The sequence below is a fragment of the Stegostoma tigrinum genome, chromosome 30 (assembly GCF_030684315.1).
Source record: "Stegostoma tigrinum isolate sSteTig4 chromosome 30, sSteTig4.hap1, whole genome shotgun sequence".
In the NCBI taxonomy this organism is placed as follows: Eukaryota; Metazoa; Chordata; class Chondrichthyes; order Orectolobiformes; family Stegostomatidae; genus Stegostoma; species Stegostoma tigrinum.
Genome location: NC_081383.1, coordinates 6787360 through 6813942, shown reverse-complemented (window position 1 = coordinate 6813942; position 26583 = coordinate 6787360). Strand labels below are relative to the sequence as shown.

Below are 26583 nucleotides of genomic sequence, written 5' to 3'. Positions count from 1 at the left end.
TATATATCTCAGTGACTCAATAACTCTATAAATTCACATGGGCGATGGGCAAATTGACCCCAAAATCCCTAATCCCACGTTAAAAATTCACTCACTGGCACCGACCAATCAGAGAACCAAGTTGTGATTGGGAGAGAATGGTGACTGGTAGCTGTCAAAAAGCACGAGGAAGTGGAGTGGGATTAGGGAAAAAGGCTTGGGAGGTGGTGTTGAAGGGGAAGGGAGGCTGTGAAGTGGGGAGCGAGATGAGAGGAGAGGGGAAGGATTGCAGAAGTTGGAAAACGTCTGAAAGGATGCTTGCCTGATGAGGCTAAGGGAAATGGAGGTACTTAAGCCCTCAAGTCAGTTGCAGGAATGTAATCAATGTAGTCAAGCTGTTCGGCTGGAGAATGGTAAGCTGATTGCTAATGAATGTGTTACGTTTTTGATCAGAGGGAGTCAATAGGGAATTTAAAAAATGAAAGAACTGCAGATGTTGGAAACCAGAAACAAAAACAGAAATTGCTGGAAAATGTCAGCAGATCTGGCAGCATCTGTGGGGAACAGTGTTCTGAAGAAGGGTCTCAGGACCTGAAAAGTTAACTCTGATTTCTCTCCACAGATGCTGCCAGACCTGCTGAGACAATAAACAATGTCTTGTATTTATATAATGCGTCCCATGACTTTGGAACATCCCAAAGCACTTCACAGGCAATGAATTACTTTCTGAAGTGTAGTTGTTGTTGTAACATAGGAAGGAATGCGTTCACAGCAAGCTCCCAAGACGCTAAAGGGTTACAGGAGGCCCCGATTTCCAAATGCACTTTGGAAGTGATCCCGTAAAGGAGTCTAATTTTAAGGACTCAATGTATGAACATTTCCTGTATTTACGAAAGCCTCCTTTACGTTGTCTGCATTGCGTGCCGACTTGCGAAGAAATCAATTTTTGAACTGACTGCAGAACGGAACCCATTTGCAACCTGGAACTGCCCGTAGTTTATTTGAGTGATAATAGTTGAAGGATACCTGAGGGAAATCCAGCAAAACTGTTGGCCGTTGACTTTCAGTTGCCTATTCAAAGGCTTCATGGATTTGCAAGTGTAGGACATTTTGTGTGTCCAGACTGAGTACGTTTATCATGTCCTCAGACTTTAGTCTCCCCCGGAGTCCAGTTCTCCAAGAATTTGTGTTCCTAACTACTCCAGTCTCTTGGGCATCCCTGAATTTCTGAAGAAGGACCCCGACCCGAAACGGCAGCTTTCCTGCTCCTCTGATGCTGCCTGGCCTGCTGTGTTCATCCACCTCCACACTGTGTTATCCCAGAATTCCTTTGCCCTCTCTGCTGATACCATTGCATTCAGCTTTCTTTAGCTGCAAGGCTCTCTTCTTGCACTTCACTGCATCTCTCCTTCTTTACTATAAAAAGTACCCTAAACGTACCACTTTAACTGTTGTTGGTTACCTTTCTTTATATGTATTTTATCTGGGCCTTAATGCTGACGTAATGCTTCCTGACCTCCAACTATGTTAAAATTGTTGAAAAGTGCTGACAAATGGCACCAGAAGCAAATTAGCTTGTTGTTACTGTTGCTGTTTGTGGGATTTTGCTGACTGAAAGCAGCTTATGGAATGCAGTGCACTGTCTGGAAATGTAGTGGAGGCAGATTCAATTGAGGCATTCAGCAGGAGCATTGGAAGGTTGTTTGGATAAAAATGGTGTGTGGGGGTCTATGGATAATCCTGGAGATTGGTGCTAGGTAATGGACCCAATGCAGGTACAATGGGCCAGATGGCCTCCTTCCACACTGTATTCTGAGTTCAACCCTCCATAATAAGTGATTCATGTGTAAAATTCTGTGACGTGAGCTCCATGTAAAGGCAAGTTGTTATTTTCTTGAAATTAAAGTTTTGCTCTTCGATTTCTGTCCTGTTTTGCAGTCTGTTCCTCTGAGTGCCGTCGAAAAGCCTGTACCCCCAGTGGCAAGTGCTGTCATGACGAATGCCTGGGCAGTTGCACAGAGCCTGGCAACGCAGCAAAGTGCGTGGCATGCCGACGGTACTACTACAATGGTGTCTGCATCCCCGATTGCCCACCCGGCACCTACAAGTTTGAGGGCTGGCGTTGCGTCACCTTCTCCTTCTGTCAGATGCTGCACAATGAATGCAAACCTTCCAAGGAGACTGAGTGCACTCGATATGTTATCCACAACGGAGAGTGCATGCCTGAATGTCCTTCGGGATATATAGTGAATTCATCCAGGTAAGTGCACACTGAGGAGCGAAACCAAATAGTCAAACTGATTCAGTGTGTTAATTACCAATGATCTCCAACAATAACATCACGACGGATGTCAAAATGTGATGATAGCACAAATAAAAAGAATAATTACTAACATAGACTGTCCCCTCAAATGAAGATAAAGTAAAAAAAAATGAGATCGTGTAATTACGAATACATCAGTTGCAAACGCTAATGATCCATAGGCCTCTTTAATTTGTAGACCAACACTAAAAGGTCTAATCAACTTGAAAGGCAAAGTGCAGTAGATCTTTCTATTCTGTCGTTTTGCAACATGTTGTAATCCTGGCCAAACATCGAAATATTTACATGAACTGTGTATATTTCCTTCTTTATGTCTGTTTTTTGTGAGAGTTTGTGAAGAGTAGAGCTAATAACTGCTTCCACTGCCAAGTGTAGAGGAAACAAAGAGCTTGTATTTCTTTAGCGCCCTTTGCAACTTGAGGATAAGCCAGACTAGGTAGTTGAATTGAGTGCTGAAATGTTTCAGGACATCGTCATGCTATCTAGAGCCAGTGAAATATTCTTAGAAGTGTCGTCGCTTTTGTAGGAGAAGTGTTCGCAACTGGGGATCCACCAAAAATAACGACACAACGTATGAAATGTGGACATTAAGCAATCCACTTATGCTGAACACACTCTCACCAATGAATTTTTAAACCAAGCTTGAGCACCGCAAACCTGTGATTTAGCCAATAGCCTGTGACTGAGCTTAGCTGCTCTCAGGCACGGAAAGGTCCACAGCTGAAATCTGTCTCTACAAACCTCACTGAAGCTCAATCTGGCATCTTGCACCAGTTAAGCAAAACAAAAAACATAGATCACAATCATACGGGGAGCTAATGGCATAGAGATGATACCAGCAGGTTAATAATCCAGGCTAGTGTTCTGGGGAGATAGATTTAAATCCCACCACTGTGGCTAGGGGACTTAAGTTACAATAATTAGTATCGAATATAAAGCTGGCCATCAGTGATGCTCTGTCCTGTTCTCAAATGCTGTTTAGGGAAGAAAATCTGACATTCTTATCTGGATGGAATCTAAGTTGTGAGAAGGACACAGATAGATAATGTAGAGGAAATGGAAGCTTATACACTTTAGTCAAGAGAATGGGAAAGGTGAATATTTTTTAAAAGATGTAAAACTTCTAAAGATTGATGTTCACAGTGACCTGGATGTGCTCACTCAAGGAATGCTGAATGTTCATTATGATACAGTAGCAACTAAGAAGGAAAATGGGATGTTGGCCCTTATTATATGGCAATTAGAGTACGAGTGTGTGGAACTCTTGCTACAATTGTGTGGGTTTTACTGAGACCATTGGTGGAATTCTGCCCACTGTCTTTTGTCACTGTAGCCAAGAAAAGCTAGACTTCCATTGAAGATGATACTGTGAAGATTTACTGGAAGATTAGTTCCTGGTTTGAAAGGCTTGGTAAATTAGTCCTACACTGTCTGGAATTTAGTAGAGTGAGAGATGACCTCATTAAGGCATTTAGAATTCTGAAGGGGCTTGGCAGGGTAGATACTAAGGGCGAGTCTCCTTAGTTAATTTCACCTGCCACTGCCAACCCATATGCATGCTTCTGAAACTGCGTACCGTACTCCAGGTGTGATCACACCAAAGTGCAGTTGTAGTAAGGCTGTATTACTATTGTTCTCTCATTCTCCTGTAGTAATTTGCCTTGATAATTTTTACTGTTCCTGTGTGCGCACTGTCTCTGCTTGTCTGGGTCATTCAGTATCTTAAACTTAAAATTTCACCCCCTTATAAATTTTCCACTTTCTGACAACAAGCTATCTCTCTCCACAGTACCCATGTTCTCCTGACCATAGCCGTGCATACAAATAGCTCAATTAAATTTGTCAGATGTGACGTGTCCTTAACAAAGCCATGTTGACTATTTTCATCAGTTCTCCCACCTTGATGTCAAGCTGACAGGTCTGTAGAGTCATTGGTTATCCTTCACCCTTTTCCTAATCAACAGTGTCACTTTTGCAATCCTCCAGTCCCCTGGGATGAATCTTTGTTCAGAAAGGCCTGGAAAATTTTCTCTGTGATTTGATTCCTTACCTCTATAAGCAATCTAGGATGCATTCCATTTGGGTGTGGCAAGTTCTCTTCCTGGAATACTGCTAACCTTTTTAGCCCCTCTTCTTTATCTATCATTATACTACTAAGTTGCTCAAATTCAAATTTTCAACTAGGCCTTTGTCACCATCTCCAAATTTCGAAAGCAAAATATTCACTGAGTACCACTGCCACGTCCTTTGCTTCAGTAAGTAGCTTACCCTGCCTGTTCTGTACGGGCTGTACTGTATCCTTCACTGTATTAATATGGTTGAAGAACATTTCACGACTTGTTTGGTGCAGCCTGCCATCCTCTCCACATGCTCCCTCTTAGCCTTCCTTATTTCAGCTTCAGCCTGTCTCCCGCATTTGAGATACTCTTCCTGATTTCTGTGGTTCCACTATTCCAGTATGTATCAGTGCCTCCTGTTTCTTCCATATTTTCTCATCCTTCTTGTCCTTACTCATGCAAGGTACTGTATCTTTGGATACCATATAATTATTTGTCATGGTTATATACCCAGCTTGCACTCAATTCATCCCACTTATGAAATTCTCCTACCTTTCATTCACTGTTTTATCCACAAAAATGTGTTTACAATCAACGTGCTCCAGTTCACCTTTTAGACCCCTAACCTCCGCCCTTTCCAGTCTGGGATCTTCATCATTGACTGATTTTTATCCTTTTCCCACACAATATTGAACCTTATAATTGGTATGATTGCAGTTTCCCAAATACTCCTCCGTTCAGATGTCTTCCAATTGGCCTGCCTCATTTCCTTGGATCATATCCCACGTAGCTCCCTCCCTGGTAGGACGGGAGATGTACTGTTCTAGAAAGTTTTCCTACACACATTGCAGGAATTTCTTCACTTCCGTGCTCCGCACTCGACCTTTTTCCCAGTCTACCCAAGTGTAATTGAAATCACCAACTATCATAACCGTACTTGTCGTGCAGATTTCCATAACCTACCTACAAATGCTGGCATCAACTTCCTCCCCACTATTTGGAGATCTGTAATAAATACCCAACAAGGTCACTGCTCCCTTCCTGTTTCTCACCTCTTACCACATAGATTTTAATTCAGGAACTACGTCCCATTCAAGGGCAATGTTACTATCTTTGTCCAAGACTGTTACGCCTTCTCCCTTTTTACCCACCCTGTTTTTACTAAAAGGCATATAATCCGGGATGTTAAGAATCCAGTCCTGTTCTGGCTTGAGCCATGCTTCTGTCAATGCTACTATGTCATATCACTCTAAAGCAATTTCTCCTTTCAGTTCCCCAATTTTGTTCGCTATACTTCATGCATTTACATACATACAATTTAACCTTGCACTTTTCAGGGCAATTGAATGTTCCTCCTGCAGAATGTGGGAGGTAAGGGTCACCACTAGTGTCCCTGTTGACTACATCTGCGAGAAGTGCACCCAACTCCAGCTCCTTGAAAACCGCATTAGGGAACTGGAGCTGGATGAACTTCGGATCATTCGGGAGGCAGATGGGGTTATTGAGAGGAGTTATAGGGAGGTAGTCGCTCCTCAAGTACAGGAAAAAGGCAGATGGGTTACGGTCAGGGGACGGAAAGGGAACTGGCAGGCAGTGCAGGGATCCCCTGTGGCCATTCCCCTCAACAATAAGTATACTGTTTTGCATCCTGTTTTGGGCGGGCGGGGACTTACCAGGAGAAAGCAGTGGGGCACAGGTCTCTGGCACAGAGTCTGTCCCTGCTGCTCAGAAGGGAAGGGGGAAGAGGAGCAGAGCATTAGTCATTGGGGACTCCATAGTTAGGGGGACATATAGGAGGTTCTGTGGGGACGAGAGAGACTCACGGTCGGTGTGTTGCCTCCCAGGGTGCGTGATGTCTCTGATTGTGTTTTTGAGGATCCTTAAGGGGGAGGGGGAGCAGCCCCAAGTCGTGGTCCACATTGGCACCAATGATATAGGTAGGGAGAGAGACTGGGATTTAAGGCAGAAATTCAGGGAGCTAGGATGGAAGCTAGGACGAACAGAGTTGTTGTCTCTGGTTTGTTGCCCGTGTCACGTGCTAGTGAGGGGAGGAATAGGGAGAGAGAGGAGTTGAACACGTGGCTACAGGGATGGCGCAGAAGGGAGGGTTTTGGATTCTTGGATAATTGGGGCTCTTTCTGGGGCAGGTGGGACCTCTACAAGCAAGATGGTCTTCACCTGAACCAGAGGGGTACTGATATCCTGGGGGCGGAATTTGCTAAGGTTGTTCGGGTGGGTTTAAACTGATTCAGCAGGGGCTTGGGCACCAAAATTGTACTTTGACTATAGAAACGGTTGAGAATAGGGTGGTCCGAAATAAAGTTTCAGGGAAGCAAGATGGCACTGGCAAGCAAGAAGTTGGATTGAAGTGTGTCTACTTCAATGCCAGGAGCGTCCGGAATAAGGTGGGTGAACTTGCAGCATGGGTTGGTACCTGGGACTTCGATGTTGTGGCCATTTCGGAGACATGGATAGAGCAGGGACAGGAATGGTTGTTGCAGGTTCCGGGATTTAGATGTTTCAGTAAGAACAGAGAAGATGGTAAAAGGTGGGGGAGGTGTGGCATTGTTGGTCAAGGACAGTATTACAGTTGCAGAAAGGATGTTTGGGGACTCGACAACTGAGGTAGTATGGGCTGAGGTTAGAAACAGGAAAGGAGAGGTCACCCTGTTGGGAGTTTTCTCCAAATAGTTCCAGAGATGTAGAGGAAAGGATAACAAAGATGATTCTCGATAGGAGTGAGAGAGACAGGGTAGTTGTCATGGGGGACTTCAACTTTCCAAATATTGACTGGGAACACTATAGTTTGAGTACTATGGATGGGTCAGTTTTTGTCCAGAGTGTGCAGGAGGGCTTCCTGACACAGTATGTAGATAGGCCCACAAGGGGCGAAGCCACATTAGATTTGGTACTGGGTAATGAGCCCGGCCAGGTGTTAGATTTGGAAGTAGGTGAGCACTTTGGTGATAGCGATCACAATTCTGTTATGTTTACTTTAGTGATGGAAAGGGATAGGTGTATACCACTGGGCAAGAGTTATAGCTAGGGGAAAGGCAATTACGATGAGATTAGGCAAGATTTAGGGAGCATAGAATGGGGAAGGAAACTGCAGGGGGTGGGCACATTAGAAATGTGGAGCTTATTCAAGGAAAAGCTTCTGTGTGTCCGAGATAAATATGTACCTGTCAGGCAGGGAGGAAGCTGTAGAGTGCGGGAGCCGTGGTTTACGAAGGAGGTGGAATCTCTGGTCAAGAGGAAGAAGAAGGCTTATGTTAGGATGAGATGTGAAGTCTCAGTTAGGGCACTTGAGGGCTACAAGGTAGCCAGGAAAGACCTAAAGAGAGAGCTCAGAAGAGCCAGGAGGAGACATGAGAAGTTGTTGGCGGATGGGATCAGGGTAAACCCTAAGGCTTTCTATAGGTATTTAAGGAATAAAAGAATGACGAAAGTAAGATTAGGCCCATTCAAGGATAGTAGTGGGAAGTTGTGTGTGGAGTCAGATGAGATAGGGGAAGTGCTAAATGAATATTTTTCAACAGTATTCACTCTAGAAAACGACAATGTTGTTGAGGAGAATACTGAGATACAGGCTACTAGTCTAGGTGGGATTGAGGTTCAGAAGGAAGAGGTATTAGAAATCCTTCAGAAGGTGAAGATAGATAAATCCCCTGGACCGGATGGGATTTATCCTCGGATCCTCTGGGAAGCCAGGGAGGAGATTGCCGAGCCTTTGGCATTGATCTTTAACTTGTCATTGTCCACAGGAATAGTGCCAGATGACTGGAGGATAGCAAATGTGGTTCCCCTGTTCAAGAAGGGGAGTAGAGACAACGCTGGTAATTATAGACCAGTGAGCCTTACCTCAGTTGTTGGTAAAGTGTTGGAAAAGGTTATAAGGGATAGGATTTATAATCATCTTGAAAAGAATAAATTGATGAGGGATAGTCAGCACGGTTTTGAGAAGGGAAGGTCATGCCTCACAAACTATATTGAGTTCTTTGAGAACGTGACCAAACAGGTAGATGAGAGTAAACCGTTTGATGTGGTGTATATGGATTTTAGCAAGACGTTCGATAAGGCTCCCCACAGTAGGCTATTGTACAAAATGCGGAGGAATGGAATTGTGGGAGATATAGCAGTTTGAATCGGAAATTGGCTTGCTGAAAGAAGACAGAGGGTGGTAGTTGACGGGAAATGTTCATCCTGGAGACCAGTTACTAGTGGTGTACCGCAAGGGTCGGTGTTGGGTCCACTGCTGTTTGTCATTTTTATAAATGACCTGGATGAGGGCGTAGAAGGATGGGTTAGTAAATTTGCAGACGACACTAAGGTCGGTGGAGTTGTGGATAGTGACGAAGGATGCTGTAGGTTGCAGAGAGACATAGATAAGCTGCAGAGCTGGGCTGAGAGATGGCAAATGGAGTTTAATGCAGACAAGTGTGAGGTGATGCACTTTGGTAGGAGTAACCAGAATGCAAAGTACAGGGCTAATGGTAAGATTCTTAGCAGTGTAGATGAGCAGAGAGATCTCGGTGTCCATGTACACAGATCCTTGAAAGTTGCCACCCAGGTTGACAGGGCTGTTAAGAAGGCATACAGTGTTTTAGCTTTTATTAATAGAGGGATGGAGTTCCGGAACCAAGAGGTTATGGTGAAGCTGTACAATACTCTGGTGCGGCCGCACTTGGAGTATTGTGTACAGTTCTGGTCACTGCATTATAAGAAGGATGTGGAAGCTTTGGAAAGGTGCAGAGGAGATTTACTAGGATGTTGCCTGGTATGGAGGGAAGGTCTTACGAGGAAAGGCTGAGGGACTTGAGGCTGATTTCATTAGAGAGAAGAAGGTTGAGAGGTGACTTAATTGAAACATGTAAAATAATCAGAGGGTTAGATAGGGTGGATAGGGAGAGCCTTTTTCCTAGGATGGTGACGGTGAGCACGAGGGGGCAAAGCTTTAAATTGAGGGGTGAAAAATATAGGACAGATGTCAGAGGTAGTTTCTTTACTTAGAGAGTAGTAAGGGAATGGAACACTTTGCCTGCAACGGTCGTAGATTCGCCAACTTTAGGTACATTTAAGTCGTCATTGGGCAAGCATGTGGACGTACATGGAATAGTGTCGGTTAGATGGGCTTGCGATCGGTATGACAGGTTGGCACAACGTCGAGGGCCAAAGGGCCTGTACTGTGCTGTAATGTTCTATGTTATCTGTTTCTTGCCTCTTGGAAGGTGACCATTCCTTTGTTCATTGTCAACACTCATGCCTGCTCTCTCTTTCTTTTCTCCTTTCTCCACATCTCTTTTGTCCTATCTGGCACTTGCTGAAACTTAGCCCATTGGTCAACCCATCCCCCTGCATTACAAGTTGAATTCTGTCCCCACTACACTATTTACTCTATCAGCTAGGAGATTAATTCCTTTTCTTTTTCATATCTTTATCATAGCCTTACTGTCTGGGTTCATCTGATGAAATATCTCGGGAAATTTTATTCATTTTAAAGGCGTTATATAAAGGCTAGTTGCTCTCAAAGTCGATTCTAAAAATTTTCGATTCCCAAGATGCGTCATGTGTTCTTATTCCCCTTTTAATTTTTGCTTTGTGTGAATGCTGTTATGAGCTGAAATGAGCTCATGTCTGTATTCGGGAGTAGACAATAGCTGTTTACAAACTGGGACAGTGTGAAGTGGTAATTGTAAGAGCTGGCCTCCCCGTGTGTGGCAGTTCATCATTGACTCATAAATGGCAAATTAGTACTGTAGGACAGAGATGAAGCGGTCAGACTGGCATAGGAGAGAAACAATCACAGGCTTTGTTCTCTTCCTAACATCCCTGTGGGACTACCTACCTCACAAGGACTGCAGTGGTTCAAGAAGGTAGCTCACAACCACCTCCTGTCAAGGCAGTCAGAGATGGGCAGTAATTGCTGGCACTCTAATGATGCCCTCTTCCCATGAAAGAATGAAAAAAAGATAAAAGCATCCTTTATTACAGCCCAGTGATGAATTGAAGGACATTTGTAGCAGCTGATGAGTTTTCTTTTTGTACAAGTGAGGCCGGGCAGACAATATTTAAATCTTTTTCTGAAGTCATGTCCCTTCACACTTTACAAAGCATTGTTCCCTAGGCACTGAATCTAACCATCTTCCCCTGACATTCAGTGGCATTACCGTTGTTGAATTTGCCAATGTGACCATTTTGGGAATTGCCACTGACCAAAAATCCAACTGGACCAGTATGCAAGTACTGTGGATGCAAGAGCAGGTTAGAGGCTGGGAGTTCTACAGCTCGAAACCCATCTCCTGACTCGTCAAAGCCTACCTACAGATCAGGAGCTCTTGACTTTCTTGGGTGAGTGCAGCTCAACAACACTCGAGTACCATTCCAAATAATGCACCTGCTAGATTGGCACTCCGCCCAGCACTATCACCATTCACTTCCTTCACACCAACACACCAAAGCAGCAGTGTGTGCCATCTACACGATGTCCTACAACACTGTCATAGCTCCTCCAACAGCACCTTCCAAACCAATGACCTTCACCATGTAGACAAAGGCAGCAAATACATGGGACCCTCTTTCCCTGCACCTTATATGTACGTGCTTATTAGATTACAGTTAGAGATTGCATACACTTATGGCACTTAATTTACCCAAACAGGGAAAGGAAAACAAAAAGAAGGAATGCTCTCCCAAAGCAAAGTGTCATGTTTTGTGTCTTTAATCAGAAATAGTAATTATGTACTTGGATTGCATTCATTTGGCTATATGACAGAAACAGGCTATTCAGCCAAACAGTCTGTGCTGGTAAAGCTCAGGAGGTTTGGCAGGATCTGTGGAGGAGAAAACAGAGTTACCATTTCAGGTCCAGTGACCCTTCTTCAGAATTGATGGTGGCTGGGAAAACGTCAGTTTAAATGCAGAAAATAGGTTGGCGGGTGGGGTCGGGAGTAAGTGATAAGATCGAGCTCAAAGAGAGAACAAGACAGTTGGACAGACAAAGGAGTTGCTAAAGATCAGGCTGGGAGGGTGAATAGTTGTTACTGGGGATTGTTAGTGACTAACAACAGGGGGGGTGTGTAGTGGCAGGCTGTGTGGTAACAAGGCTTGGTGTGTGGGATGGGGGGGCCTGGGACATGGGAGAGTTTAGGCCCTAAAATTATTGAACTCCATATTGAATCTGGAGGGCTGTAGAGTCCCCAAGTGGAAAATGAGGTGGTGTTCCTCCAGCTTGTGTTGGGCTTCACTGGAACACTGTAGCAAGCCAGAGACAGAGATGTTGACCAAAGAACAGGGTGGTGCATTAAAGTGGCAGGCATCAGGTAATTCAGGGTCTTTTTTGTGAGCAGAACATAGATGTTCTGCGAAGTGGTCGCCAAGTCTATGGTTCGTTTCCCGAATGTAGAGGAGACTGCATTGTGAGCAGCGAATGCAGTAGACTAGATTCTTGGAAGTGCAAGTGAAGGTATGTTTGAGCCCTTGGATAGTGGGGAGGAGGGAGGTACATGTGGAGGTATTGCACCTTCGTTGGTTACAGGGGGAGGTGCCTTAGGGCTGTGGGGAGGTGTTGGGGGTGATGAAAGTGTGGACCAGGGTGTCCCAGAGGGAATGGTCCCTGCGGAAGGCGGATGAGGGAGGGGGGGGAATATGTGTCTGGTGGTGGCATCTTGCTGGAGGTGGCGGAAATGCTGTCTGATGATCTTCTGGATGTGGATGCTGGTGGGATGGTAGGTGAGAATAAGGGGAGTTGGGTCAGACCCGATTGAGGCCCTGTCGACAACGGAGCTGGGGAATCCTCGGTTGAGGAAGAATGTGGACATTTCGGAGGCTCCCTTGTTGAAGTTGGCCTCATCTGAACATATTCGATGGATACAGAGGAACTGAGAGAATGGGATGGAGTCTTTACAGGAAGTGGGGTGTGAGGATGTATAGTCCAGGTAGCTGTGGGAGTCGGTGGGTTTGTAATGGATAATAGTGGCCAGTCTATCCCCAGAAATGTCGAGGAAAGGAAGAGAGGAGTCAGAGATAGACCAGGTGAAAGTGAGGGCGGGGTGTGTTGAGTTGTTGAGTTCCTGATTTACAGCATCCACAGTTCTTTTGGTTTTTAGTCTGTGCTGGTGTTTATGCTCCACTTGAGTTTTGTCCCCTTATTGCAAACTCTAATTGTTTCCCTTTAATGTATCCAAACTGTTGTTTCCCACTTCCTGAGTTCCACATTCTCATAACTTCCTAGGCAATGGTGATTCCTCTACATTATCTGAAGTGATAGGATGATTGTCGTATATTGATGGTATCTGATTATTTCACATAGTTGGAAACCTATTTTGATATCTAATCATCATAATCTGTTAAAATTGTAAAGGCCTCTATTTCATCACCCCTCAGCCACCTTTTTGATTTGGCTGTGACTCTGGCTCTAGCTCTGTCTCTCTTTCTCGCTGTGGCTGTCTTGCCCTCTGTCTGCCTCTTTCGCCCTCTCCAGCATTGCCGGCCCCTTCCCCTCCTGCCCTCTCCCACGCCACCCACTCCCCTCAGACCTGCTCTCCAACACCACCTCAACCCGAAGGGGACTTGCATCTTCACATCGTAACTGAATTTGTAGTTTGCATCTCTCTTCCATTTTGAATGTCAATTAATTTGGAATGATGTTCAGGATTAACTTTTTGATGTTAAAGCCTCGTGTCTTTTAGAGAGGAAGCCATGATTTAAAAGGGCAACAGACATTGAGAGTTAAGGGAAGGATCAAACCGGGAGGTTGCATGCTTTAGAGCAGGAATTAGAGTAGACTGTAGCAGTTAAGCAGCTGTTTGGAGCTGCAGGTATGCTGCAATATTCATGATTCTACACGACAACAGTGGTGTTATTTGAACCGTGGACGAATCCTACCTGAGGATAGTGCTTGCATTCGTAATGTTCAAGGATATACAATGACAACTTTCCAAAATAAAATTCCTTTATTGCTTTGAAAGAAAGCAAGACCTACTGATCCTACCGTAAAAAAACATTATGGCTTGCTGCACAGTATGTTCTATTCGACAATTCCTTTCTGGATGCTGTTTAAAAAGCAACATGACAACTTCTAATATTAATCTGAGCCCACCATCATTCATGCGATGCTGCACAAGCCAGAGATGTCTTGGTGACCCAGATGTTCTATTTCTGGATAATGGGAGTGACCAGTTCAGCATAGATCATGGTATCGAGCAGTCAATCCCCTTGTCGTCCATTTATTCCAGACAGAAATATTTGAAACCATGTTATCATAAAACTTCCCAAATCCATTTGGTTAACCCTTTACTATCCAGGAAAGACTGACTATGCTTCCATTTTCAGTTGCTATGGAGTTATTTTTAAATTATGATGTTGATGGCAGAAATCATCTATAAGATGCACTGCTGCTCCTTCAACAGCTATTTCCAAACCCATGCTTTCTACTGCTTGGGGCATGGGTAGCTGATACACAGGAATATCACCGTCTTCAGGGTTCCCTCCAAACCACATACATCATGCTGATTTGGAATTGTTTCAGCTGTTCCTTCACTGTCGCTGCATCAAAACCCTACATATCTCCCCCTGACTACTGTGGGTGTGCCTACACTCCTTGAACTGCAGTAGTTCACGAAGACAGTTAATTACCACCCTCTAAGGGGTAATTAGGGGTGGCAGTGTCTGCTGGCATTGCCAGCCGCATGCACAACCCATTAATGAATTAAAAAGGAACACAATAGGGATACTTCTGTTATCAGTATTTGATATTTAGAAAGTGCAGTTCGTGCCATCACGTATGCTGAACGATCTGATATTTCTTGGGTTACTGGAATGACTGTCAGATGCACTGGAGATGCTGATTTCACAAGCCTCCTCTACAATGTTCCGAAATAACGAGATCCTGGCAGGATGCTAAAAGTGTGTCCAGCAACCGCATTTCATGCGTTTCCTTTTCAACCTTTCCTGTCCCAGATCTTGCACCAACGTACAATTAGCCAGTTTCTTCCAGCCTGAATTTTTTTCTCTGCACAGACCTGACCAGTTAATGTGCCGGCCATAGCCCCATATTGATTTGCAACTGAACTACGACACTGAGTTCACCATCGGTTGTCATTCAGCACAGGGCTATTGGAACATCCTTTAAATTCATAGAGTCATAAACAGATGCTTCCATCCAACTCCTCCATGCTGATCAGATATTCTGCATTAATCTAGTCACATTTGCCAACATTTGGCCCGTATTCCTCTAAATGTTTCCTATTCATATACCCTTTTAAATGTTGTAATTGTACCAGCTTTCACCACTTCATCTGGCGACTCATTCCATACATGCATTATCCTTTGTATGCAAACATTGTCTGTTAGGTCCCTTTTAAATCTTTCCCCTCTCACCTTAAACCCATGTTGTCTAGTTTTGGACTCTCCTATCCTGTGGAAAAGACCTTGACTATTCACCCTATCCATGCCCTTTGTGACTTGATAAATCTCTGTAGGATCACCCCTCAGCCTCTGACACTCCAGGGAAAAAAGCCCCGGCCTATTTAGCCTTTCCCTATAGCTCAAACCCTCCAGTCTGGGCAACATCCTTATAAATCTTTTCTGAACCCTTTCAATTTTCATAACATCTTTCCTATAGCAGGGAGACTAGAACTGAATGTAGTATTCCAAAAGTGGCTTCACCAGTGTCCTATACAGCAGCAACGTGACCTCTCGACTCCTGTACTCAATGTATGTCAGGAACAAAAACACAAGTTGTTGGAAAAGCTCAGCAGGTCTGGCAGCATCTGTGAAGAGAAAATCAGAGTTAATGTTTTGGGTCTGGTGACCCTTCCTCAGTTCTGACACCACTGTTTCCCCCTCCCAAAAATGAGTTCAGATGGACCCCTATTTACCATTTGATATGGAAAACTGAAGGTATGTTTAACTTGCACAGAGTCTGATCTGGATCACTGAAACAGCACCATCTGTGACTTGGGTCAGCTGGGGATGGATTTTTTTTTTATTTGGCAGCCTTTGATGCTGTGCTTCAAACTCCAGCTGGCAATATCCATCTAAATAGGTGCCTCATCAGTGAAGGTTACTTAACTACGCGATAGACAGCTCCTGCTGGCTGATCAGAGTGCTGTTGGCAGCGGCTGTGTGTAATGTCTATGACCTTAATTGCACTGCTGAAGGAGATCTGCAGCTATGCAGCTCCGACATAACAACATTCCCAGTTTCTATCAACATTGCATGTTGCTTTCTTTAAAAGAAGAAGAAAAATAGGTTTGTGGGCATTTTTTTATTCAAACCTTTACACACTGCTCTTTATACTTCAGCAGTTCCTTCAGTATTCCCATCTCAGCTTTGTCTTACCTTGGTCAATAAATTTGAAACGTAGTCACACTGGGCTGGAGAGATCCCAAGCCCACTCATTGACTTGTGGAAGGATAATCTGACCCTGTTAAAGGGGCAAGAGGTAATATTACCCACAGCAGCCTCGGGTTAAGGGGTGGGAATATTCCTCTGAACTTCCACCCTGCACTGGATCTAGTGAGAATTCTGTGGGTTTTTGGAGGTCTACTGAATATAAAACCAGAGTTGGCTTTGACATATTCCTATGGCTGAGTTGCCGCAAGAAGCATTCAGCTTTTGGCTGAAGAGCCAAGGTGAATTGTCATCAGGACATGGTGCTCTCTCAGGGTGGGCAAATGGGTGTTTGAGTGAGTGGGTGAAGCTTCCACTGGCACTGAGAGCCCAGTGGTGTTTAACACCAGATTGTGCCTTACTTTGGTAGTGGATTTTCTCCTGTTTATATTTCCCACTGGTGCTGGGTCCCGATTTGATTATTATTGCCTCTTGTTGTCTAATTAAAACAGATTAATGCTGACTATGTCTATACTGAAGACTATGAGTTAATGCTCCTGTATCTGTAAAGCTGGCAAAAGAAACCAGTTTTATCCCTATTACCAGTGTCAGATTCTCAGCTTGCTGCCACGCTCATACCTGGTCTTTATGTTTTACTGTTGATTTTTTGTTAGTGTATCTATTCCTAAAATTAGAAGTTATTAGTCTTTTATATATTCTGCCAGATGATCATATATCAGATCCAGCCCCTGTTGAAGGCCTCTTTGCAGAACCACAGTTTGCATTTAATTGAAGGGAGTTTTGGCGGGGAGGGGAGGCTGGTGTTTTGAGTGGGCTGCAGTGTAATGGTGTAATTTCACTTCTTTCCAGAAAGTGTTTACAAGCTAGGCTTTAGGGAAATTTAGTACCTAAACAACCCAAAGCCCTGAGTTGCTCTTTGAGTTAACAGCTGTGGCAACCATCCCCAAGGTAAGTAAGGGAAATATTGGCTTGGAATCTTCTGGCCGTTAGTGAAATGTATTTGTGTTTCAAAAACAAAACGCAACCAATTTATAACCATTTGATTTACCATGTTTAGTTTGCATTGTCGCTCACATAAATGGGAAATTAAAGAGGTGTAAGTGGTATGCCTGGGAATGACCATATTAGACTTGGTTGTGTTTCCCCTTGCGATAATGGAAAAATGTGCATTTGCACAACCCTGGGAGATCCTGAGTGGGGGGTCTGGACAGGGTGGATGTGGAGAGACTGGTTTCTCTTGTGGGAGAATTTAGAAGTGGGCATCACTGTTCAAACGTTAGGGGTTCCTTATTTAAAACTGAGCTGAGAAGAAATTCTTATTCACTGGGATTGTTGATGCTTAGGAACTTTCTTCCTCAGAAGGCTGCGGAGCCTTAATAGGCTATGACTATTTTTAAGGTAGATGTAGGTGGACTACTAATAGGTAAAGGGTGTGAGAGGTTATTGAGGGTAGGAGTTTTACAGACAATAAAATTCTTCTTTGGATAGTCAATGCTGTAAAGTTGGAAATGGGGCAGCCAGTTTATGCGCAGCAAACGCACATCCTAAATAACAATATGATAATGAGCACGTATTTCTTTTTAATGCTGTCGGTTGAGCGATAACTATTGGCCGGCACAAAGGGGAGAACTTCTCAGCTGTTCTTTGACAGAGTGCTGTGGGTTTGCCTTGGGATCTGATATGTTCACATCAGAGGATAGACAAATGGCCTCCATTCAACATACCATCCAAAAGATAGCATCTCTGACAGTGGAGCATTCCCTCAGTACTGCACTGCAGAGTCATCTAAGACTTTGCACTTAAGTCTCTGGAATGGGACTGAAACCCGTAACTTTCTGATACAAGGCTAAAGGTGCTGCCCATTAACGTACTGCTGATACATTCTCCTACTTGTTATTGGCATAGGGTCATGTGGGAATTGTACCAGTATCCCTCCAGCTGTGGCTTTACCAGAGTCAACACCATAAGCTGAGTAACAAGAATTGGGCAGTGGAGCTGAGATTGATTCCAAAGAATTCGGGCAGATGATCTGAGTGGATTAGTCTGATGTGGCTGCTTGTAACTAAGGACAGCAGTAGTGAAAACTGAGATTTTTATTGGACTGAGTTTTCATAACTTGTCAGGGCTTGACATGATAATTAGAATTTATATTTCTAAATTAAGAAGAAAAGAATTTTGTTACAACCTTCCCCCTTTCCAAGGCCAGGATGTATTGCAGACAAGGCTATTCTTCTGGGACTGATGTAATGTGTGTATTTGGTTGATTGGTAGTTAGTTGATGGGGAATTTGTATCTACTGACCCAACTTGTCTGGACTGATGAACAGTCAGGAAGCAAAGAGGCTGGACAGAATTTTGAAGGGGTCTTCAGTGAAAGTGCTTTGTACTGTAAAGTTTCCCTCGTCCTACACTCCTCTCACAGTAGTTCTGTAGTCTTAGCTTTTCTTGTGTAACTACTTGTACCTGAGGAAGAGTTTGGATTATGGAGCATTTTTCATATTCTGGTGCTAAGTTGATTACTCTTCAGATAAAGCCCCTGTTATATAGGGAAAGATTAGTTTGTGCAAACAATATCAAATATTTATATCGATATCAACTATAAAGAAACTAAGCATCGACTCTTGATCTTCAATAACATTACTGTCACTGAATCCCTACTGTCAACCTCCTAGGGGTTACCATTGTCCAGACACTGATGGGTGAGTAGCTCATCTCCAAGCTACATACCATCCTGGCTTTGAACTTTATTGCTGGGTCAGAATCCTAGAACTCCCTCTAATGCAATTGTACTTGTACTTACGTCCTGGATTTCAATGGTTCACGAAGGCAGCTGACCACCAGCTGTTCAAGGTCAGTTAGGAATGTGGAATAAAAACTGGTATAGCCAGTGCTCCGTACATCCGATAAACAAATCTTTAAAAAAATCAAGCTTGAGCTGCTGGACCCTAGTCTTAAGGACCTCATCTCAAAGATGTGACTTTCGACAACAGTGCTGAACAAACTTCAAAGTAATTTGTTGCCCTCAAAGAGCTTTAAGATGTTTCTGAGACAATGAGCTGCTGTGTAAATATTAGTGTGACCCCCCTACCTGAGAATTGAAATGTGATACTTGCATGATCTGTCTTTAATGAGACTACCTTTACTGTGTAAGACATGAATGGATGTTAACTGTGCCACTTATCTTATACTGATGTGTAATGGTTAAGAGTGATAGATGAAGGATTTTTCTTTGTATACTTTTATGCTTAGATTCACTGGTAATTGAGTTTCTTATTGCAGGAAAAAAAGTGGAGTAGTTATTATTTGTAGGACAAGTTACAAGCTGGTCCAATTTGGAAAATGCCCTTTTCCTGGAAAATAAATGTAGTTTATCTGTGTCACTGGGTGAATTGGTAATTCTGGAGTTGGTCGGGTGCTGGATTGAGATGATGTTTTTCATTTTGTCTCCTTCTGGGCGTGTGTCTAGCTTCTGCCTGACTGTTCCTCACTGAGGTCAGAAACTGTCTGTTTGAGGAATTCACTGCAACCGCCTTGTGGTGAATTGCATCACATGTGACTCCCAGCACGTGCTGTCTTTAATCCTCTGCCTTTTTCTCTCTGTTTTTGTTTAAAAACTCATTGTGTTATGTTACTTAGTTCCCATATCTAAGGAGCAGGAAGATTCTATCTGCCCGTAACTGCATGCATCTCCTCCTGCAGGCATTGTTGCTACTGAAATGTTTAGCTAATTTGTGGTCTGTGACTAAGCTGTCTGGTTAAATCTGTGTAAACTGTAAAACAAGGGGAGGAACTAATCTTCATTATGACTGGGATTGCAACTACCCCATGCCCTTTTCCCTTAGCCTGTGGGGCAGCGATCTGGTGATTGGAGAAGGCTGAGTGAGGTTTTATAATTCCTCCTCATTGAACTATTTTACCCAGTCCATCTATCTCGTGGTGGACTCATTGTGATTGCATTAGAATGTAACCTCCTGATTTCCCAAAGTTTGTCCATAAATCTGTTTACTGCTTCGACAAGTGTGGCTCCAAAAACAATCAAGGAGCTTGACACCATTGATGACAAGAACAGTTGTCTGCTTAGTGTCCCTTGCACCACTGAGGTAAAGTGCCAGCAGTGTGTCCAATCTACAAAGTGCACTGCAGCACCTCATCAAGGCTTATCCAACAGCTCCTCCCAAACTGTGACTTTTAACATCCAGAAGTACTAGGGCAGTGGATGTGTGGGAACACCACCATTCTTAAATTCCTCTCCAAGTCATTCACCATCCTGACTCGGAATAATATCGCTGTTCTTTCATTATTGCTGGGCCAGAATCTTAAAACTTCCTAATGGTATTTTTGCCAAATGGACTGTAGTGGTCCCAGAAGGCAGATCAGTACCACTTTCTAGGGGGTAATTAGGGACGGAGAACAAATGCCGGCCTAGCTAGCACCTTTTTCATGTCCTGTGAACAAATCCGTTTTTAAAAGTAGGAGCAGGAGAACATTGTACAGATTCTTGAAAGCTCCATCGTTGTTTCAGGACATGGCTGATAGTCCACTTTGATATCACTATCATGTACTATCAGCAGATCCTTTAAAGCCCTTCACATCTAAAAGTCTTCGTGTCGGTCACAAATATACTCGATGACTGAGTTTCTAAAACCCTCTAGGGTAATGTGATCCAAAGATGCAGGACCTTCTGATGAATAAATTCCTCCTTATTTCAATTCCAAATAGCTGGCCCCGTGTCTAGAAACGCTGTTTTTGTTCTCGACTATCAGACCAGGGGAAACAGTTTCTCAGTGCTTTTCTATTAAGCTGTCTCAGAATTTTATGCATTTCAATCAGATTACCTTACCTTCCTCTAAACAGCGGGGACAGTCAGTACTCCAAGACATTGCAGCTGATTGATTTACCAGCCTGGCTCACTAATAGAAGTGCAGACTCGTCGTGATGGATTTGGAGTCTTCCCATTTTGCAGGTCGAAACAGGTTTGGCTGTCTTAGGTGGCCAGGCACTTTTGGAACTCAGTGCTGTTAGTATGCACAGGTTAAGTTGATAGGTTGCATGATTTTATCTGGTTTTGCCCAGACCCACCCACAGCTCTCAACAGCACCCTGTCATGTCTAGCTCGGATGGGATAGGTTGAAGGTCCTAGAGAAGAGATTTAAAAAAAACTTAAGCACCTTTGTGCTTGCGCCATCAAATTACAGATATTTCCAAGCCTGTAAGTTGCTGTTGCTTTCACCGCCCATGTCAGTCAGTTCCTTTTTACCTCAGTGGGTTTCCATCTGCATAAGCCTCTAGAAAACTGGCCCTTGTCCCCAGTTCCACAAAGAGTGAGCGCACTGCATTTGTACAGTACCCCTGCATTCAAACGTTTTCAAACCTTATAAGGAAGAGAGAAAGTAAGCAGCAAGGTAGAGGAGAATTAGGAAGACTAGGTGAGTAAATGAGGAGGTTTTGAGTAAGGTCTTGATGGAGAAGTTGAAGTTTGTGGATTTCCACTCATTTCTAGAAGGTTGTGGGCTGTGGCCCAGGTTTTGTGAGCAGTCCCGTCCTCTTCATATTTAAGACCCCTGGGGTTTGCAGAGCTGCTGATTTGCATCAATCTATTTGGAGCTGTTCCAGTTGCATTACTACAGAACAGTTTAATCTGCTTTTGTGAATGTCAGACAGGAACATCTCCTTCTTAGGAACAGGTCTGAGCTGTTGAGCAAGCTTACATACTTACATAATCAAGTTTTTTTTAGACTCTTGTTTTATTGGCTGCAGCAGTACAGAGTTGTTGACCACTTAGTGACGTTAACTGCTAGTTAATGTCTCACTGTTGCTTCCAACACGAACTGCTGATGGTGCTGAGATGGGAGTGTTTTTTTTTTGCAGTCTTTTCATTATTAAGCTGTCCACTCGATTTTCAGCAAAATCAGAACAAACATCCGAATTACAGTATTAAATTAATCTCTTGCCCTGCCTTTCACAGCGAGTTAGAGCAATCAGCAGGCCCCCAACCCCAGCACAGCAGTTAGAGCCTTAACCTGACAACCTAACCTTTATCCCATTCTGTTTCTTGTCCTGAACACACGTTTATTCTGACTTTTAGCCTATAATACCACCACCCAGCAACCTTTACTTCGCCCTTAGCCCACAAGGTTTATCACTCTGGAATTTCCTCATAAGGTCGTTGCTTCTGGTTTCCTGTGCTCCTTTGATCTCTCTTTGAAATTCACTTCTTCAACCAAGCCTTAATCTTGAGCCACAGTTTGGTTGGTCTGCTCTTCTATCAGTGAGCCAGGATGGCAAATCATTCAGCTGCAATATCCTAGAGTACCGACCAGCCCTGCTGTTTAGAAGGATACACGTTAATCTGATTGAAATGTATAAAATTTTGAGAGTTTAGAACATAGACCAATACAGCGCAGAACAGGCCCTTCGGCCCTCGATGTTGTGCCGACCTGTGAACTAATCTAAGCCCATCCCCCTACACTATCAGCATCCATCTCCTTATCCAAGGACTGTTTAAATGCCCCTAATTTAACAGAGTAAGCGGTGAGAGGCTGTTTCCCCTGGCCTGAGAGCCAACAACAAATACAGCCATGGTCTAGTAGGTACTTGCATGGTTCTGAGTTCATATCCCACTCCAGGACCTGAGCACAAAAATCATGATTGGCATTTCACTGCAGTACTGAGAGATGGCTGCATTGTCTGCATTGTACGTCTTTGCACAGGGGATGTTCAATTGAAGCCTTCGTTACGATCTTAGGTACACTTGAAACCCTATCTTGAAGGGGAGTTCTCCTGCTATCAGAACCCATATGCATCTCTCAAGCAACTTCATAAAAACAGATTTTCTGGTGACCCATGTTGCTTGTTCTGGGCAGGTAGCACAGTGGGTAGCACTGTTGGCACACAGCGCTGGGGACCTGGGTTCAATTCCAGCCTCGGGCGACTGTCTGTGTGGAGTTTGCATATTCTCCCCGTGTCTGTGTGGGTTTCCTCCGGGTGCTCCGGTTTCCTCCCACAGTCCAAAGATTTGGCAGGTTAGGTAGATTAGCCCTGGGAAGTTGCTAATAGTGTCCAGGGATGTGTAGGCCAGCTGGGTTAGCCATGAGAAATGCAGGTTTACTGTGATGGGGTAGAGGGGTGGATTTGGTTCGGATGCTATTCAGAGGGTTGATGTGGACTCGATGAGCCGAATGGCCTGTTTCCACACTGTAGTGATTCTGTGATTAAATGCCAATCAGGCACTTAACTAAGCAACAGCAGGCTTTCATCAAAGAGATTGCTGCTACCACTGCGTCTGGCATTGTCTGCGCCAAGGACTGGATTTGCTCATTGACTAAGGTACAGTTGAATGAGGGGGAATCACAGGAAGGGGTTTTGGCTGCTGGAGCAGAGAAATGGCTGTCAGGCTGTCAAGGAAGAGAAAAAGAGTGGTGTTAGACTTGAAACGTTAACTCTGTTTCTCCATTGTTGCTGCCAGAAAGGCTAACTTTCTCCAGCACTTTACACTTTTATTTTATATTTCTAGCCCCTGAAGGATTTTGCAATTGCCTGAAGTCTCTCCTTCCTGGAACCATTCTGGTAATTTTTAAAATATATTCCATCATGGGATGTGGGCAACGCTGGTCGAGTCAGCATTTAATGTCCATCCCTATTTGCCTAGAGGGCATTTAAGAGTTAACCACATTGTTTTGGCTCTAGAGTGAGATGTACGCCGGACTGGGTAAGGATGACAGATTTCTTCCCTGAAGGGAATCAGATGGGGTTTTACAACAATCAACAGTGATTACATGATGGGTTTTTACATGCCACATTTTTTGAGTGCAGATTTCACCATCTGCCATGGTGGGATTTCAATCCATGTCCCCAAAATATTAACTGATGGTTCTGGATTGGTAGTCCACTGAAATTGCCACTCCACCATCACTCCCCAGAAAACTCTACAGTATGCTTTCCCAAGGACTTGACATCCTTCCTAAAGTGCAATGCCCAGAATTAAAGACACTGTTCCAGTTGAAGACTATCTAATTTTAGAAAGATTTAACATAGCTTCCTTGCTTTTATAGTCTATTAATTGAAGCAAGGATTTTATGTGCTTTTACAACCTTCTCAACTTGTCCTGCTATGTTCACAGGCACCAGTTTATGCACATCTTTAGGCTTCTCTGTTCGCCCACTCCCTTTAAAATTGTACCATTTAGTTCACTTTTCCTCATGCATCCTACTAAAATGACTCATTTCACACATCCCTGCATTATATTTCATCTTCCATATGTCTGCCCATTTCACCAGTCTGCCTATGCCCTACTGAAGTCTGTTACTGTTCTTCTTGTTGTTTATTGCAGTTCCAAGTTTGTATCAGTAGCAAATTTTGCAATTTTGCCCCTATAGCCTCGAGTCCAGGGCATTAATGTACAAGTCTGTCAAAAAGAGAAATGGTTGTAATACTAATCCCCAATGACACTACTATACGGGACTGTTTACCATTCACCAGAGAAACAACCACTCACCAGTGCTCTCAGCTTTCTGTCCTTTAGTGAATTGTTGTATCCATTCTACTTACACCCCAATCATCTCATAGGCTTTGAAACAACATGGTATCTTGTCTAAGAGATAGTAGGAACTGCAGATGCTGGAGAATCGGAGATATATAAGTTGTAGGCCCGAAACACCAGCCTTCCTGCTCCTTTGATGCTGCTTGGCCTGTTGTGTTCATCCAGCTCCACACCTTGTACATCCCTGGTATCTTGTCCAAATGTCTTTTTGCAGGTTCAAATACATTGCTCTACCCTCATCAGCCCTTTGTGTTATTTCAGCAAAGAACTTGATCAAAGTTGATTTATTTTAAAATGTCGTCAGTCAGTGTTCCAACTAATAATTAAAAGATGAGAAGGTTACTCGTACCTTTCTGCCTTGAAATTTATTTTCTTGATTGAACTAGATGCATTCACAAATCAATGCCAAACAGCTGTGCTACAAGTCCATTTAAAAAGGCACTTGATCCTGTTTGTGACTAAAGTGGATAGTGGAGCACAGTTTTGGGGCTGTGTGGGTTTGCCTGATTTGCCTATGCACCCTACTGTGTTTCCCTGCTGTCTGCCTGATTGAGATATGGAGGTGGAGAGTCTTTCTTAACATTCGCTAGCATGTATATTTTATTTCAGGCCTGCCTTTTTCATTGTAATTTCGAGTTGTTAGGAATGCTGCATTGTCAGCAAGGTGGGTTTTCATGCGTTTTCAGGAGAAACCTTGGGGGAGGCTCTTTGACTCACCTAGCTGACCCTAGCGAACAATCGGAGTCACCCACTTAGAGTCACAGAGCATGAAACAGACCCTTTGGTCCAATCAGTCCACGTTGACCATGTCCCTGAACCAAACTAGTGCCATCTGCCTGCATTTGGCCCATATACCTCCAAACCTTTCCTATTCATAAACTTGTCCAAATGTCTTTAAATCTTATAACTACCTATATCCACCACTTCCTCTAGCACTTATTACCACACATGAGCCACACACTGTGTGCCCTGAAAAAGTTATCCCTCATGCCTCTTTCAACTCCCACCTACACTTTGTAGCTCTTTACAACACAGCAGACCATTTGGTCCCACCCATACTTTCTGGTGTTATGCTCCACACAAGCCTCTTGCTTCTCCTTTTCATCACTGCCCATCAGTAGAATCTCAGACAGCTTCTGTAGCATCTTTGCAGCGATATGGGGCTGTGAGGCCAATTCCAAATGTTTTTGATCTGACCTGGCCCACGCCAGGCTGTTCCACATATTTGCTGTTTGTGAAGAGGCTCAGTATTGAAGGTGCCTGTTACCAGTTTGTTTCCATATTCATTACACTGTGTTGTGAGTTTGCAGTTAATTTCTAGGATTAAACCTTTTGATTCTGCTCAATGTTTTACATATCTCTGCCAACACAGTCCCCCCTCCTTAATTCTTGCAAGTTTAGGTTTCTTTAGCTTATTAAAGAATGATTTGCATTCATGTAGCTTTTTTTTACATAATGTTGGGATGTTCCAAAGGGCTTGACTGATGAGTTGAATATTCGTGAAATGTAGCCATTGTTTTAATGCAATAAAACAAAACAAGCTCCTGTAAACAGCAAAGTGATCGAGTTTTTTTTATATTGATGTTGATTGAGTTAATTATTGGTAATGTGAAAATAAGTACACGTTGCTTTCGGGATAAATGCAAGAAAACAAAATTTCAAATCATCAGTGCAACATAACACAGGAGGTAGTTCAGAGGACATTTACCCAGAACGAGTGTTTCTTTAATATAAGAACAAATTGTACAGATTGGGTTTGTTTCTACTGCTAGAATTTAGAAGAATGAGAGGGGACTTAATTAAAGTATACACGATCATGGTGATTAACAGGTGTTTGTTGGAAGGATGTTTCTTGTGGGTGAGCTCAGAATTAGGGGGTGATCGTTCAGAACAAAAATGGGGAAAAAGGATTATCTTGGAGGATTGTGCAACTTTAGGAAGTAGAATTTGAGACATAAACAGATCAGCCGTGATCTTATTAAATTGTGCAACAGGTTCGAAAGACCTAATTGACTAATTCATGTGTTTATATGTCCAGGAATAAAGAATGCTGACTGATTGGCCAAGGTGTTGCTAACCAATCTAAGTCTCTCTTCCTGAAGTACAAATTGTAATGATAGTTTGAATTTTGGCATTCTTGTGTTTGCCCTGATGACTGCAAGATAAAACAAAAGAGCATTGGGAACATGTCTGCCTCCTCAGTGATATTCATAGAATCCCTACAGTGTGGAAGTAGGCAGTTCGGCCCAACAAGTCCACACTGATCTCAGAGCATCCCACCCAGACCCATTACCCTATAGGCCACCTAAAGCCATCTGAACACTACGGGCAATT

General features: G+C 43.5%; 1 protein-coding gene across 2 annotated transcripts in view; it reads left to right on the top strand.

The window, feature by feature from the left end:
- LOC125465635 (insulin receptor-like) overlaps positions 1-26583 on the top strand; it is a 269756-nt gene that overhangs the window by 180565 nt on the left and 62608 nt on the right. For both annotated transcript variants that reach the window (XM_059638575.1, XM_059638574.1), the window contains exon 3: positions 1918-2239. In XM_059638575.1, the coding sequence (XP_059494558.1) occupies positions 1918-2239 (322 nt within the window). The remainder of the gene's footprint in view (positions 1-1917; positions 2240-26583) is intronic.